The sequence below is a fragment of the Furipterus horrens genome, unplaced genomic scaffold (genome assembly GCF_987537825.1).
Source record: "Furipterus horrens unplaced genomic scaffold, mFurHor1.1.pri manual_scaffold_5, whole genome shotgun sequence".
Taxonomy (NCBI): domain Eukaryota; kingdom Metazoa; phylum Chordata; class Mammalia; order Chiroptera; family Furipteridae; genus Furipterus; species Furipterus horrens.
The window spans coordinates 152,195,511-152,210,326 of NW_028327175.1; the positions used below are offsets into that span (position 1 = coordinate 152,195,511).

Here is a 14,816-nt window from a genome sequence, read left to right on the forward strand (position 1 = left end):
GGAAGCAAGCTGCTTGGCTCTTTATCTCTAGAGATTACTAGAGTCAGTGAAATGCCATTTGGATGACGTTTTATTAATCAGTGGCTTCCTCACTTTTTTTGGAAGAGGCAAGAATATCTTCAACACATCAAAATAAGACTAATGACAACTACCATTATGTAACATTTATGAGATGCTTTGCAAGTATTCATTCTTACACTCACCACCATGCTATGGATAGGTTAATTATCGTGTTTTCCAGATAGAGAGCGTGGAGTGCAGAAAGGCGATCACTAGCAAGGCCACATCGCTCTTACAAAGAGGAACTGGGATTTGAGTCTCTAAGCTCTTTCCCTGGGCAGCCTCCACAAGCTGGAGTAGTCTCAGTAATAAGTCTCTGAAATGCCTCTTATAGCACAGGAAAGTTTTCACTGAGTTACAAGACAGGAACTCCTGGCTCATAATGGCTGCTAGATACCAGGAGAGGTCATCAGGGTAGTCTAATGTCTTTTCTCCAAACAGCAGACATCCTTTCACTGGGGGTTGGTTTAGCAGCTGCAGTTTGTTCTGGAAGCAGGAGGTGGCCCAGTGACCTCTTCCTCAGCCCCCCACTCGGCTTGTGATTCTAGGATTCTGTTTCCCTACTTGGGGATGCAAATGAAGGCTCCTGGGTCACAATGGGAGTGCTCGGATTTCTGGTGTGAGCATCTCTTCTGAAAAGTTAGGCATTGTTTTTTATATTTTTTAAAAAAGTTTGGAGAGGTGCTGAGATAAGCAAAGCAAGCCTCTTAGGACAATAAACTTGACGGGGTGTCCCCATGTTTTTTTTTAAAAAGATGGTAAAAAAGTACTTGCAAAACTCAACAAAAATGCTTGCTCACCTCTAGAATAAAGTTAGAAGTGTTTGAATGAAATTTTTCTTTCTTTTCCAACAGAGTTTGTAAAAAGATGAAGACATAGGGTCTGCTAGATGCAGCTTGCTCTGCTGTAAGAATATCCCTCTTTTGGAGATAAGGCCAGTATCTGACAGGTAACCCAGGGGCCTCCCCTAGACAGAAGCACTTTGAGAGATGTGTTCAGAGGAGTAACCATTTGCTTTGTTAGTTTCCCTACCATTGACAAACTCTCAGAGAAGGCTACTCAGGGCTGAGACTCAGGGAGTGCCACAGTTCAAGAGGACCTCAAGGGCAATCTAGTGCATCCCTCATTTTGCAGAAGAGGAGGATGAGGCACAAGGAAGTGACTTTTTGAGGTTCCCCATCTGCTTAGGGCCAGAACTGAGCCTAGGATGTAAGTGACCGAAGAAACATTTCCACTGTATTGAACTTCAGGAAGATAGCTTCTGCCTGGGAGCATTTGTAAACAGTGCGGCTGGCCATGTTTTCAGGGAAGAGGAGAGCAGTGGGCATGCAAGGATAGACATGTAAAGCACTTAGGGGCTCACACACAATAAGTGAGCAGTAAACAACGGCTCCTCCTGACTGCAGAATTAAGTAGAGGGTGTCCTAATACTCAGGCACTGCCTAAGGAACTATTTCATGGAAGTAGCTCAGAATTGAAGTCATCTGGTTAATAAAACACTTTCTACAAATAGACATGCACATCCATGAAGACACCACTTAGGCATTTCGGAGGGCACATACCTCACTGTTGGCGCTTTCCACAAACGACCCCCCAAACATGGCAGCCATCCACTGGCAGCTACAGATCAGCAGCGGTTTGTGGGCACTGATGGTTCCATCATCCAGCTTAAACGTCACATCTGCCCAAGGAGTGAGGAAACACCAACATGAGCTGACCTTGCGGAGAGCTCCACCCACATTCATCAGTCTACATCTCTGGTACTCTCTTCCATGGCTTTACTTAGTGATTGTGTGTCGACTCCTGCCCGTGGCACCCCCAAACGCCCTGCACGTTCTCCGAGGATTAAGGGGTAAGCATTTACACAGTGTCCCGACATAAATTCTCTCAACCAAAAACATAAAGGACTATTTTTTCCTCTCCATTATGAACAATTCCAAACATATACAACAGTGGAAAGAATAACATAACAATTCATTTATCACATTGTTAGTATTTTCCCATGTTTGCTTCAGTTATATGTGTATATATATATTTTTTGTTTGTATGTATGTAGACATTTTTAATAGATAGTATTACACTTCATTCCTAACTACTTTATCAAGAGTTTCTAAAAAGAAGAACATTCTCATAGATAACCATACCATTATTACTCCTAAGAAAATTAAAAATAATTCCCTAATATCATCCACTATCTAGTTCATATTAAAAAATTTCCAGTGATCCCTAAACTGTATTTTATAGCTTTCTTTTTCTCTTAAACAGAATTTAATTGAGGCTTTCACACTGTATTTGGTCATTATGCTTCTGCAGTAAGGAGAGCATGATTTCATCAACTTTACTTAGAGTTCATGCTTAATTAACTGCAGGTTTGAACATTTTCTTTTCCATTAACTTTCCAAACTACTTCTATAGCATGATGGTCAATGTTTGGAGTAAATATTACTCATGAGCTTTAAACTTTATGAACAGACTCGGTAACCAATTACTCAACGTATATTATCATGACAGGCATCATGAAAGATAAAGACACAAATGAAGTATACCATGTAAACAGAAGTCAGGAAGTCAAATTTTAATGATCTCACACACACACACACACACCCAGAGGACAACTTCAGAACAAAAATAGTACAAGCGTGTAGAACACTTAAAGCATGACTATGTAACTCATCTTGGATACAGGCCACCAGCGTGCTTAAGCAATTATGTAAGGGCTCTGTGGGCAGATACACATAGTTATCACAGACCACGAAGGAATAAGAAAGGAGTGTGAGAACCAGAAAGAAGAGAGGATGAAAAGAGATGAGGCACCTTGGATGGCAATGCCAAGGGTCACCAAAGGTCCCTCAAGTTTCTCAGTGGCCTCAGGACAAGCGGTCACTGATTTTTGTCATGGGTAAGTGCTGAAGGGTCAACAGAGAACAGATTTGGCCAGAAAGGAATCCTGAAGGGTAACTGTAGGCATCAAGCTGACTGGCTAAGGCTCAGGGGTAACCTGACCTATCTTTGGAAGGACTGTGATACCATGGCACTGTAGCAGAAAGCTTGGGCTGAAATCCTGGTTCTACCACTTACAATCTGCATAACCATGGGCAAATTACCTAATTTTCTCTGTCCCTTAGTCTTGCCATCTGAAAAACAGAGCTAATATTACTTAGCGCTAAGTCTGATGAGAATTAAATAAGTAAATATGTGTAACTTGGGCAAGTCGAAAAAAATAAGTATGCATATATGTTAGAGACAGTTATCTTTTCCCCTGCTCATGTCTGGCTAACATTTGATAAAACACAATCAAAGGTACCCATGATGTGGCTGTTGGACCCGCTCACCTGAGAATGTCCCCTTGCTGAGACACTCTTTTATCCGATTGGCCTTCCTGACGTGAAACGCTTTCGTAATCTCCTGGTTCATGAAGGCTTCCTTGTTCATGATGTTTTCCACCATCATCCTCAAATCAAACATCTCCAGGATCTCTGCGATCTGAGCCAGGCCCACCAAATCCTTCTCCTTTTCATCCAGTTGCCCTGTGTAGAGAAACTGGAGCAGGGTCCGGAAAGGGCCTGGCTGGACAGATGAGTCCATCCTGACCACAGTCAGGGGGCTCACTCGCTTTGAAATGGGATTGATTTGCATTTCCTTGTGCATGCTAATAAAACCCTTACTCCAGCCTGCCAAAGTCTGTGTCTCCGGAATTGGGACCTCAGCTTCCAGCTTCAGAGTCTCCTGTTGGAATAGGTTCTGGCTGCAGGATTCCCACTGGGCAGCCTGAGGCGTCCTTGGGGTGCCCTCTTTCTTTTCCTCATCTGGGTCAGCACTCAGTGCCTGCCCCCGCAAATCGCTGCTCTGCCTCTCCTTCTCACAAGCAACTTCGCTCCAATTTGGGGTTTCTTCATAGTCCATTAAAAAAAGATCATAAAATTTGGAAGAGGAGGTAGCGAGGTAAATTCGGTGTGCAAAGATGTGCTCCTGGTCCTGGAGGATGAACAGGACGTCGGCACACAGAGGATTATCCAGTAAACAGGCAGCTTCGTTTGTCCCCGCGGAGGGACATTCTGGGACTTTGATAACCGGCGGCGGGGCTTTTGGAGGTAGGAATGGTGCCTGAAGTAACGGTTTCTGAACCTTCTTTAAGTGGGATTTCCAGAACTGCAGGTGCCGGCGGGAAATCAGTGCCGCACGGATTGCATTGTCAAACACATCCTTGATTCCAAACTGGTCAAAAACGCTCGTCTCATAGTATGGTATGCCAAGTTCCTTTGCAACCTCTCGGCCTTTTTCAGGGGGCAGAATATCCTCTCTCTTTATGGGCCTGAAAGAAAATATTTTTAAAATTATTACCATCTTTATTTCAGGAAAAAAGGAGTAACCAGGGTCTATGATCTAATTGAATTCTACATTTAGAATCCTTCTCAGGCTTTTAATAAGGCTCTTGAAAAATCTATTACCAACCTCAAGTTTTCCAAATATAAAGGACTTAGGACTACAGGAGAAAAATGCTTTCAGTAGTAACTACAATAACTGAAGCAACAGCCATTTACTAGCCATATAATCCTGGAAATTTATTTAATCTCATTAAACCTTGGTCCTCTCATCTGTAAAAGAGGAATAATAATAATGAGTACCTGTATCTCCAAATACTGTTGAGAGGTTTAGATGAGGTCATATGCTTAGCATAGTACCCGGTCCACTATTGCTTGATAAATGTTAGCTGTTATCATCATCACCACCATCATCTTCTTCTTCATCACCACCTTATGCTTAAATTTTGCTTTATAATTTAAAAATGAATCTATGTTCATTTTCTCATTTGAGCCTCACAATAACCCTATGAATGTTATTATCATTTTACATTCTGAAGAAACTGAGGAAGAGAGTTTAAAGTGTTTGCCCTAAGGTCACATTTATAAATTGCTGAGAGACCTCTGCTAAGCAATCAGAATCTAGATTAAATGGTCCACATCCAACAGCTCATTACGCTTTCTATAATTAGATTTGTGAATCTTCTTTCATCTTTCCTTTCCCCTTTTCTTCCACTCTCTTTAGTTAGGATGTCATCATCTTTTACTTGGATGAGTGGATTGATCTCTTAACTGGCCTTTCTTCAGACTCTCCACATTTCAGCCCACAGTTCTCACTCCTGCATGAAAAATCCTCACATAACACAAGTGTGGCTTAGCCGCAATTCTTGAAAAAAAAAAAAAAAATCGTCCTTGGGTTCCACAAAGCTCATGGAATAAAATCTACATTTTTTAGGCTGGCACATGAGACAAATTTACAATCTAGTCAAACCCAGGGAGACCAAGCCTTTGGAAGCAGTACAAGCAGAATAGTTCTGCGATCATGCATAACTGCAGCAAAGACACAGATGGATTCTAGAGCATAGGTAAAACATGATCTGTTATCTTCCTCATAAATGCACACTTGATTTTGAGACACACTCTTAGGAATTGATCTTCCTAAATAAACATTTGGCTTTCAAGACCAAACGTAATGTGTGTGTGACAGGCACTAGTCTTAGGAGAAATAAAGTAATACTGGGTAGAATTTGGATTTGAGAAGACCTGGATTGAAAAGAGGAAATACTGTAGGGTGTTGCAGAAGTGGAAGGGAGGTATAGGGAAGAAAATGGAATGTCAAGGTTAGTTCCTGGGGGCATTTTGTGCTCCTTGCTCCTGGGACTGACTGGAAGATCACCACTAACTGAGGACACTTTCTCAAGGCTGAGCTCAAATATCACCTCCCTTATGCAATCTCAGAACTGCTCTCTAGAAGGGCCTGTCCCTCCATTGTCCTCTGGAACTCTGTAACTTCCCCAGTCCTCCACATGTGCCTGACTGTGAGGCCTGGTCATCTTGACCTATGCTTTTATCCAGACAGTTCTCAGGCTGGATGGTCTCTTATTCACCATGAGGCCTCTTTCCCTCTATGTGGCTTCTAATATTCAATTCTTAGTGCATGTATTTAAGAATAGAAGGATTGTGAAAACCTAACATGAAATGTTTTCAGAAAAGGTATGCAAAATGTACCCAGAATATCAGAAATTTCTAAGCAAAGTACCATTTGCTTTTGCTGTGATAGTACAAAAGATTGTATCCATATGGAATTTCATAACAAGCACATTAGCAAACATTGAAGGAAGGTATTAATACCAGCATTTTGGAAAAGCTATGCTCTCCAGAAAAAAATGTAGTTAAACATAAAACATAAAATTGTTTCTTATAAAGGAAATATTTATTAAAGGAGCATAGGTTGTTAAAAACTCTTATTCCATATCCCCGAAGTTGGTAACCACATTTTATATAGTGAAAAAAATCCTCCATTGAGTTGATTTTTAAACTTGTGACACATTAAAAATATGATCACTAGAGACATTTTAAAAAGTTATTGTTGTTTTACAACTATAGTTCCATATGATTTTTAAAGGTGGAAACTATCATCCTGGAAATGAAATACTCGCAGAGGTTGGATTGAGGAAAATGAAAAGATTAAAACCCTTGCATATGCTTATGTGTATGAACCTGATGTTCTTGGGGCCAGAAATTGTGGTTGATCACTCTGTTACTTAACTTTATTATAATAATCATAATTTCAAGAATGATATTATGAGTAGCTAACATTTATTTTGTTTAATGGTTTACAAATTTTAAAGCACTTTTCCACACACCATGTTGTAATTAGAGAATTCACTTTAAGCACTGGCCAACCTTTTAGAGAAATGAGTTCCTGCCTAAGAGGTTACAGTGAGTAGGAGAAGGGCCACGACACGCTGTCTCATGATCAATAGCTAGCTGGAAGCATACGGCTTGTTGGTGGGGTCCCAGGGTCATCACAGAACAGGACTCTAGGCCACAGAGACATCTGGTACCTCCACATTTTAATTTGGCCAGCACAGCGCAACACTGAGTACCTTGGCTTACCTTGCTAAAGGGCGTCGGGCTCGATTAACGGCTTCGAGATCAGCATAGCGGAGATCTAGCTGGCAGCCAACTAGGATAACAGGTGTACGGGGACAAAAGTGCTTGATTTCTTGATACCACATGGTTTTCACATGATTTAGGGAATTGGGGTTAGCGATCGAAAAACAGAGGACCACAACATCAGACCTGAAAGGAAATCAAGAAAAAAGCTGTATTACCTTTTAACTGTTTTTCTTTTATCATTATAGTTCCTCCTCACTCCCATCCATCTAATGCTAATTATTACATCACAATTAAAAATAAAGACTAGATATTAAATTACATTTGGAGTCATGCAAACAGCCTGAGAAGCACCCACAGTCCAGCACTAACACAGCCCGAGTTCATTTCCATATTGCACTACAGAATGTCTATGCACTGAAAAGTTTCCAGTGAAGTTATTTCATGGTATAGATGGTGACACAAACTTAAATGAGTACTGGAACCACAACATGCTGAACTATTTCTCTTCATCACAAGAAATAGTTACAAGATAAAAGAAAATAATACAAACTACCTTTTACCAGTTAAAACATAAAAGTGATGATGACTCAACCCAATGAGATAAAGCAAACAACTTAAACACTACTGAAAATGTAACAGGTATTTGCAGAACAAGGCTGGCAAATGCACAGAAGGAGGTCTACCCTTTTTCCCACACATGTAGAGGGCACAATCACTTATCTGTTTCTTAATATGCAGGAATTTATAATCTTTATTAGGTATAAGGTAAGAAGGTAGTGTTAACATAAAACTAGCAAGGGTTAGATGGATGGGTAATAAAATGAGAAAATGCTGGAAGCAGATTTCTCAAATGTTATTTGTGACACATAGCAGGTATATAGGGAAAAGAAAAATTGCTTTATAGTCAATTTTGACATAAAGATCTTCCATTTTTATATAACAACTTACCATTCTAGAAGCAGTTGTTCAATTATGGTATTTGACAGAGGGTTGCTAAAAGGTATCTTTAATAAGAATTATAAACCATCATTCTAGGTTAAAATTAGGCTGAATGATGACTTTGAGAACATTGAGACAGAAGAGTATAAGGAATATAAAAAGTTACACCCAAGGATTCCAAAGTATCTTGCAGCTCAATTCAGAAATAAACTCTTACAATTTTATTGGATGTTAATGTATTGTCTTTATTTTTTTTTTTTGTAATGAAAAGAATCAAGTCAATGAATAAAAACACTTTCTTTTATTTTTTAGAGCTTGAAATGAATAAAGAAATTTACATATGTTGGAAACTAGGAAGGAACTAGTTCAAAGAGCAACAGCTAAAGTTCCATGGGGACCAGAAACATATACTGAAAGCCTGCCCCTAACATATACCACCTGAGCAGGAGATTCCAGGTTTCGGAATTCAGTAAAGTAGTAGGATACAAAATAAATATTCAGATATCAGTTGCATTTTTATACACCAGTAATGAACTATCAGAAAGGGAAACAAAGAAAACAATCCCATTCGCAATTGCTTCAATTAAAAAGAAAATCTTGGATAAACTTAATCAAAACACCTTTTAAATCATTAATGAGCTTTCCTCCTACATATCAATGAAGGCAAATATATCCAGGCAATCATAAAATATCTAAAAATAATCATTTGCAATGCAGAAAACTGCAGGGTACTTACATTAAATGTAATTCACAAGTTGAGTCTTTAAATATACACACACACACACACACACACACACACACACACACACACACACATATATATATATATATATATATATATATATATATAAACAAACCACAGCAAATATAGGGAAAAAATCCCAAGATTAAAATATTTATAAATTATAAAAGAGGACCTAGGACTCAAAGTAGATGAATGTGTTAATCTGCATGTTTAGAATGTCCTTGAAATAAATATATTATCAAAGATTCTTGAATGTGTTAATCTGCATGTTTAGAATGTCCTTGAAATAAATATATTATCAAAGATTCTTGAATACTGGAAAATATAATATGTATAAAAATGTTCATAAATAATGAAAGGGAAACATGTCTTGTCTTTGAGGTTCTGATTTAGTAGAATATTTTATGCACAGTCTTACTTCTTATGTATTTATTATTATTTTTCTATTACAGTTGTCCCACATTTTCCCCCATAGCTCCCCCCACCTGCCCACCCCTTCTCCCAGTTTTACTTCTAATCAGCATAAATAACAGTACCCAGCAAAGTCAAGAATGCTTTGAATTTTACATTTGTTAGGAGCTCTGTTTTCTACTATTCAGAATCCTATTTATATATAGGATATCTAATGTAGCTTGGCTGTAAGCTTCATCCTGATCATAAAACAAAGCCACCATGAATTTTGGCACAGTGAGAATAATATGGCAATATCTGAGGTTCAGTATCATGGAGAAAAAATTTGAGGAAATATATTCAACCCCTAAAAGTATGTGATGTGTAAACTTGTTCTAATTGGTGCCTTCTATTTCCATATTAAGTTACATGGCTATAAAGGGAATCATTCTCAGAGCTTAATTTATATGACAGATATGTAGCTAAATGTCAATTCTGTTATCTCATTTTATGATACAGCATGTGATGTTTTGAAATCAGAGCTAGCTCAGTTGCCAAGGTTACCGTGATAACACTCATGCCACTGAACACATATTACTCTCCAGATGACCTGTAAACAAGTACAGACGGGACCTTGGGGGTTGGAAAAAATGAAATCTCCTGATGATAGTAGCACAATGCCATCGAACAGCACAGGTCCAGAGGGCCCACCTTCTATGTCATGTCAATATCTCAATGTATGAAATGCTGTTGGAGAGCTAGACAAATATTTCAGTTTGCTGTCAATATTTTGCTTCAAAGGAATGATAGTTAAAGAGAAGAGATGTACTGAAAGCAACATTACCTCTGAAGCTAAAATAAATCACTGAGCCAAAATTCTATTTGTATCCCTTTTTTCCCTTTTTTAATGCACATCTTTGAGAATCTGTCCCTGTAATTTTATGTTGAAAGTAGTTAAAATATCCGATTTGTTTAAATGTCTTTGATTTAATCCTTCTTGGGTTAAATATGAATGTAAATTAAGAAAACATTGAGTACAGATTATACAGAATCTTAATTCTTATGGATGCAGTACTTGAGCCCTGCTTTTAACCAAAAGGCTGACAGCTCAGTGGAGTAGCAACAGGGCCATAGAAAGATGCTGCTTTAACACATTCTTCCTTATCTCAACATTCTTTTCTAATTCCTAATTCTCACCACATCAGTATCCTCTGTGACATAAGCACATATAGAATCAAGGAACAATCTTGAGAATTACATGTATTCCCTCTAGATTCTGGCCATTTTTAAAATCTAGCCAAAGAAGGCACAAAAGCTTCAGTGTGGAGTATCTCCAGCTTTAGGCAGAATTCCAAGGAACTAGAGATATTAAATAACTTTTAATCAAAATATTCATTCCCACGTGGAGACTGTTCAATGTCTGACACAAGCTCATGTTTAAAAATGCCATTCCTATGAAAGATAAAAAGAAGAAGTCAGCTTTTAGCATTTTTACTTCTATGTCTCTGTTACTTTATTTTTTTACTTTAAAGAGACTAGTTTAAAAATAATTGAGTGGGGGAGGTGTGATGAGGACATTCTCACATATTAGGCGTAGGTTAGCCTAGAAATGACCTCAGCGTTCCTATTTCAGCTGTAAGAAGAATCTGATAGGATTTAAATGGAATCCCACAACTCTTTGGAGTAGAAAACACAAGAATTAGAGAATGCAGAGGCAAAGCACAAAGTAGATTAAATTCTGAACTCCAGAACTTGAATATTGAGAAGGGGTAGGAAGAGGTTTGAGTATGTATATGTATTTTTTGTGACTGGGCTAAGTAATTGGATTAAAGAAAGCCAGGATTACAAAGGATTTAAGAGTGTATAGTCTCAGCTGCTTGTCTGTGAAAATTTATTTTTTGGAGAAAGCATGATTTTTTTGTTCCTAAGGGGAACTATCAATATAAAAGTTTCACTAGGGTACTAACATACTAAATCATGCCCATAAAATAATGTTTTGATGCATTAAGTAAAAAATAATCCAAAGTAAATCTATATGTTGAAACACTGTGAATCTCCAGTTTCATGGAGGGGGCAGGAGGTGGGGAGAGCATCTGAAAGGGACCTAGTCATCCGAAAATGCTTGAGCTGATAAAGCCAACCTCAGTTTCTCTTCAGATATTAAACAAACAAAAAAACATATTTTTTCAATGTTCTTTCAAGGCAAACACTGGCCAAAGATAGCATGTGAGAAGATTGGCAAAGATATTTGGGTAACAAGGAGTTCATACAAAATTGGGATCAATGTTTGTTAGAGAGTTAAAAAGAAAAAATCTGAAGAGAGTGCATCTTACCCACATTTCTTGGCCCAACCTAGATTTTAAACAGCAAATGCCATATGTGTTTTCAAGGCCGGTCTTTATAATATCTACAATCAAATACAGCAAGCTTGGTGGGAAAAGATCACAAGAGCAACGAGAAGCTGAACTGCTTTTCCAATATGAAGTACCAAATTCATCCTTTGAAGAAGTGGTTTAAAAAGGGTAATCAATATCAAAGACTGGTCATTAGGAATGAGTCTTTTAAGTTATTTTCTTTCACAAAAGTGCTTCTGTCTTCTTACTTTGTCTTCCCTTTACTAGTCCCATCTATTTCGCCACCATTGTCCAGCTAAGGAGCTGTGAACCTTGGGTTTTCTTATCTGGTTAAGTGAGAAAGAATTCCTAATCTACACTTTATCCAAGAGCCTAATATCAGGCTGACTGGATGGGCAATGTGAAGGAGAGTGGATTCCACGCAGAAATCCGGATAACCGAGTGCGACAGCCAAATGCTCTTCTCCAATGTGCCAGTTCTGGTTGGGTTTTTTGCACTTGGTGACTAAAAACAAGCTAACAATTATATTGACCTGAGTCTTGTCTGGAAGCATCTCCCTTTTAACAAACCTTTCTAAGCCTTTTGTTCTACGGTAAGATACCACCTCTTGATACATTGCTACTGCCTATTATTATATTTTTTAGTAGAAACTCCCATATCCTTTATATGGGTAGAGATTCTAAGATCTTAATCACATTTTAATGGGTTTCTTTCTTTCTTCCTTCCTTCCTTCCTTCCTTCCTTCCTCCCTCCCTCCCTCCCTCCCTTCCTTCCCTCCTTTCTTTTTCTTTCTCTTTCTTTCTTTCTTTCTTTCTTTCTTTCTTTCTTTCTTTCTTTCTTTCTTTCTTTCTTTCCTTCCTTCCTTCCTTCCTTCCTTCCTTCCTTCCTTCCTTCCTTCCTTCCTTCCTTCCTTCCTTCCTTCCTTCCTTCCTTCTTTCTTTCTTTCTTTCTTTCTTTCTTTCTTTCTTTCTTTCTTTCTTTCTTTCTTTCTTTCCCCCTTTGGCAAAGATTCAAGTAGTAGTTTCTGACCTCCACTTCTGGGGCTTTAAGTCCTCCTATCCCCTCACCCCAATAATCAAGGTAGGCTCTTTACAGAAACATTTTCAAAACCATTTACGTCAACAACGCATCTTTCATGCATACAGTCTGACAGTGCTATGCAAACAGACAGATCAAAACAGCACAAAAATAGCTGGGAGCATGGCAGAGGAAAGAAATGTGTAACATGTGACTTTGGAAAATTTTAGTAGGGGAGCAGCCCAGTGTGTATGAGATGCAGAGGGAGTTGTCAGTGATGGTGAACAGAACCACCTGGAGATGAATGGCTATGTAAGCTCATACTCATGGAAGATGGAGGGGCCTGCAGGGGAGCACCTGGCAGGGCAGGACCATGCAGCGCCCTGGAGTGAGCAGAGAAATCAAGTCAATACTTTACCAATAGCAGTGAGGCTTCTTAAGTACAGATGTTATGTGGGGAAAACATCCTGAAATATATCCAGATTTGGGAGTGATTAGCATGCGCAACTATTTCTTCCAAGCCTATAACTGCATGTTTAGTAGGAAGCAACATTTTAAACCAGTCACCCCCACCCTCCAAAAATGGGACCAGAGCAGTGAGTGCACGCTCTTGTGCAAGAAAGCCATCGCCACATTCACCAATGTCACCAAACCCTGAGGTAAATAATACTCAAGTCTTAAAAATGGTTGGTTCTACCATCAGAGTACAAACATCACAGGGGGCAATGGCTCTGCCCTAGAAGGGTGTTGGTTATCATCCAATGGAAACTGGCTGTTTTTCTATATTCAGCGCTTTGTGCTCTCTTTAGTATATTCTTATACCTCACACAATCATTGAAAAAGTCGAATGCCTGCGAAATTGGGTGAAGCACAGGTAATTTGTTAGAAGAAATAGCTTATGCAATCTCATTGAACTCCTGGTCAATGAAAGCAGGAAGCACTGGCATTAAGGCTTGCTTCACAGGAGGGGGAGACACTGTGGTGATAAATGCCCTCCCTGCGCCACCTGTTATTCCCATTTTTCTTTGGCTTTCCCTGAAGCTAGATGACTGAGGAACTTCCTTCCTACACTGTTAATGTTTTCTCCTGAGAGCAAGACTAGCTGTAGACAGAAGAAAGCCTCTGTGTCGGCTAGCATGTCAGATGGGAGGTCTCTAGGATTAGCTTCCCTGACTCTTCTGAAATAAACCAGCAATATCATTCCATCACAGTAAAAAAAGGGCCTTTAACCCAGGCCCCTAAGCAATTGTCTTTGAGTGGACAAAGGCACAAAAACTTGTTAAGTCACTTATCCAATATCAATAAGCAATCATTCAATCGATTCCATAAATACTAACTGAGAACCTGCAGTGCACCAGGCAATCTTCTAGACTCTGGGAATACGGCAATTAGTTAGACACAAGTCATTGTCCTTATTGTGCTTATCCTTGTCATGCTTATATTCCAGTGGAAAACAGACAATAAGCAAAAAAAAAAAAAAAAAAAAAAAGGTAAAATATGTAGTATGCTAGGCAGTGACAAGTGCTAAACAGAATATAAGGCAGGAAATGGGGACAGAAATATTGGGGCACAGAATTTGCTGTTGAAATGTGGCCAGGGAAGGCCTTACTGAGAAGGTGACATTTCAGTAAAGACCTGAAGGATGTGAGGGAGCTAACTTGCTGATATCTTGGGGGAGAATCCAGTGGAAAAGGAAACTGCTAGTGCAAAGGTCCTGAGGCAGAAGTATACCAAAGATGTTTCCTTGGGGGTCAGGGGGACACAGCAGGTGCTGAACTCAGAGAGGCAATGCTGGGGAGAAGTAGGGAGGGCCTCAGGGGTGTCTGGTTCTTACTTCAAGTGAGCTGATAGACCATTAAGAGTTTTTGAGCAGAATGACATGATGCAATTTATGTATTAAAAGGATCACCCCACTGCTATAATGAGAACTGATTAAATGGTGGTGGGGAGAGGGTTGTCAGAAGGGATGAGATAATCAAGAGAGGACCAGTTATGAGATTATAATCCAGCAGGAGATGATGGTGACTTTGGCCTGGGAGCAGATGGTAAGAAGTGGCTGCATTCTAAATATATATATATATATATATATATATATATATATATATATACATGGCAGAGCCAATAGGGTTTACACATGGACCAGATGTGAAATATAACCAAGAGGAGTTGAGAATGATGCTTGAGTGCTAGCCCTGAGCAATTTTCTTTCTTCCCTGTTCCTTGTACTGATATCTTTAGTTCAGAATTTCTAAAACTGAATTGTAATTATTTATGTGCTGTCTTCCTCACTATACTATAAGTTTCATTTTTAGGGATTTTGTTCTGTTCCTATTAGTTTCTCTCCCATTGTACACAATATAGCATTTGTAACAAAAGAGCCCTTCAGTT

The 14,816-nt window shown here is 39.0% G+C and overlaps 1 protein-coding gene across 4 annotated transcripts in view; it reads right to left on the reverse strand.

The window, feature by feature from the left end:
- Positions 1 to 14,816, reverse strand: part of RHOBTB1 (Rho related BTB domain containing 1) — a 69,967-nt gene that overhangs the window by 13,252 nt on the left and 41,899 nt on the right. For all 4 annotated transcript variants that reach the window (XM_090278071.1, XM_090278072.1, XM_090278073.1 and 1 more), the window contains 3 exons: positions 6,981 to 7,166; positions 3,393 to 4,372; positions 1,623 to 1,741 (listed from right to left, as the gene is read on the reverse strand). In XM_090278071.1, coding sequence (XP_090134197.1) covers positions 1,623 to 1,741; positions 3,393 to 4,372; positions 6,981 to 7,166 — 1,285 coding nt within the window. The remainder of the gene's footprint in view (positions 1 to 1,622; positions 1,742 to 3,392; positions 4,373 to 6,980; positions 7,167 to 14,816) is intronic.